The sequence below is a fragment of the Lottia gigantea genome, assembly GCF_000327385.1.
Source record: "Lottia gigantea unplaced genomic scaffold LOTGIsca_278, whole genome shotgun sequence".
In the NCBI taxonomy this organism is placed as follows: domain Eukaryota; kingdom Metazoa; phylum Mollusca; class Gastropoda; family Lottiidae; genus Lottia; species Lottia gigantea.
The window spans coordinates 32,786-33,673 of NW_008708890.1; the positions used below are offsets into that span (position 1 = coordinate 32,786).

The 888-nt window shown below is 30.0% G+C and overlaps 1 protein-coding gene across 1 annotated transcript in view; it reads right to left on the reverse strand.

Annotated features, from left to right (window-relative positions):
• The window catches only part of LOTGIDRAFT_144987 (hypothetical protein), a gene marked incomplete at both ends in the record, with an annotated part of 41,674 nt that overhangs the window by 5,695 nt on the left and 35,091 nt on the right, over positions 1-888 (reverse strand). Inside the window, one exon of the mRNA XM_009056436.1 lies at positions 376-473. Coding sequence (XP_009054684.1) covers positions 376-473 — 98 coding nt within the window. The remainder of the gene's footprint in view (positions 1-375; positions 474-888) is intronic.

Consider the following 888-nt stretch of genomic DNA (forward strand, 5'->3'; position numbering starts at 1 on the left):
ATATTAGATGAAGATATTAGATGAAGATATTGGATGAAGATATTGGATGAAGATATTGGATGAAGATATTAGATGAAGATATTAGATGAAGATATTAGATGAAGATATTAGATGAAGATATTAGATGAAGATATTGGATGAAGATATTGGATGAAGATATTAGATGAAGATATTGGATGACGATATTGGTAAATAGAAAGAAAAATAAATTACAGGCAATAAATACCAGCATGCTGTTCATACTGAAACTTAATCTTGATTTCTCAATTCTTCAACAGGTAATGATATCAAGCGTGCAATGAGGGAAATTTTTCAACCTTATCCATTACCCAGGAATTAAACCTACCATATTATAAATACCATCAGAATGAGGACCAGCTATATACAGACTCTTCAATATGACAATCTCTGATTTCTTGGGATAAACAACTGGACGAGGAAATAAACTTCGTAGAGTTTGACTAGATGACATTCTTCTACTATTCCTGAAAAAAATAATCATTTTTATACTGTACATAAACTAAAGCAGATTTTAAACTTTTCCCACCTTAATGCCACAAGTTCAATCTATCTCTTTCTTCACTGATATGAAATGAATTATACATCATTTTACTGTTCAGGCTCAGATTGAAAAAGACAGACAAGACTAGAGAAAGGTCGAATATAATGCTTCAATTTTGGAATCCAAATGCCAAGAAATTCAACGAATCTTTCTGTATTTGAGGAAACTATAAGAATGGAGAACTGTATTGAAAATCAAAGTATTATAAATATTTCAGTCAAAAAGGTTCTGTATTATCATTTTCTTCTCCTTTTAGATGAGAAAATAGTAAAACTATCCCACCATTCAACATGGAAGTTTTTTTCTTGGTAAATTCTAGTTTCTAT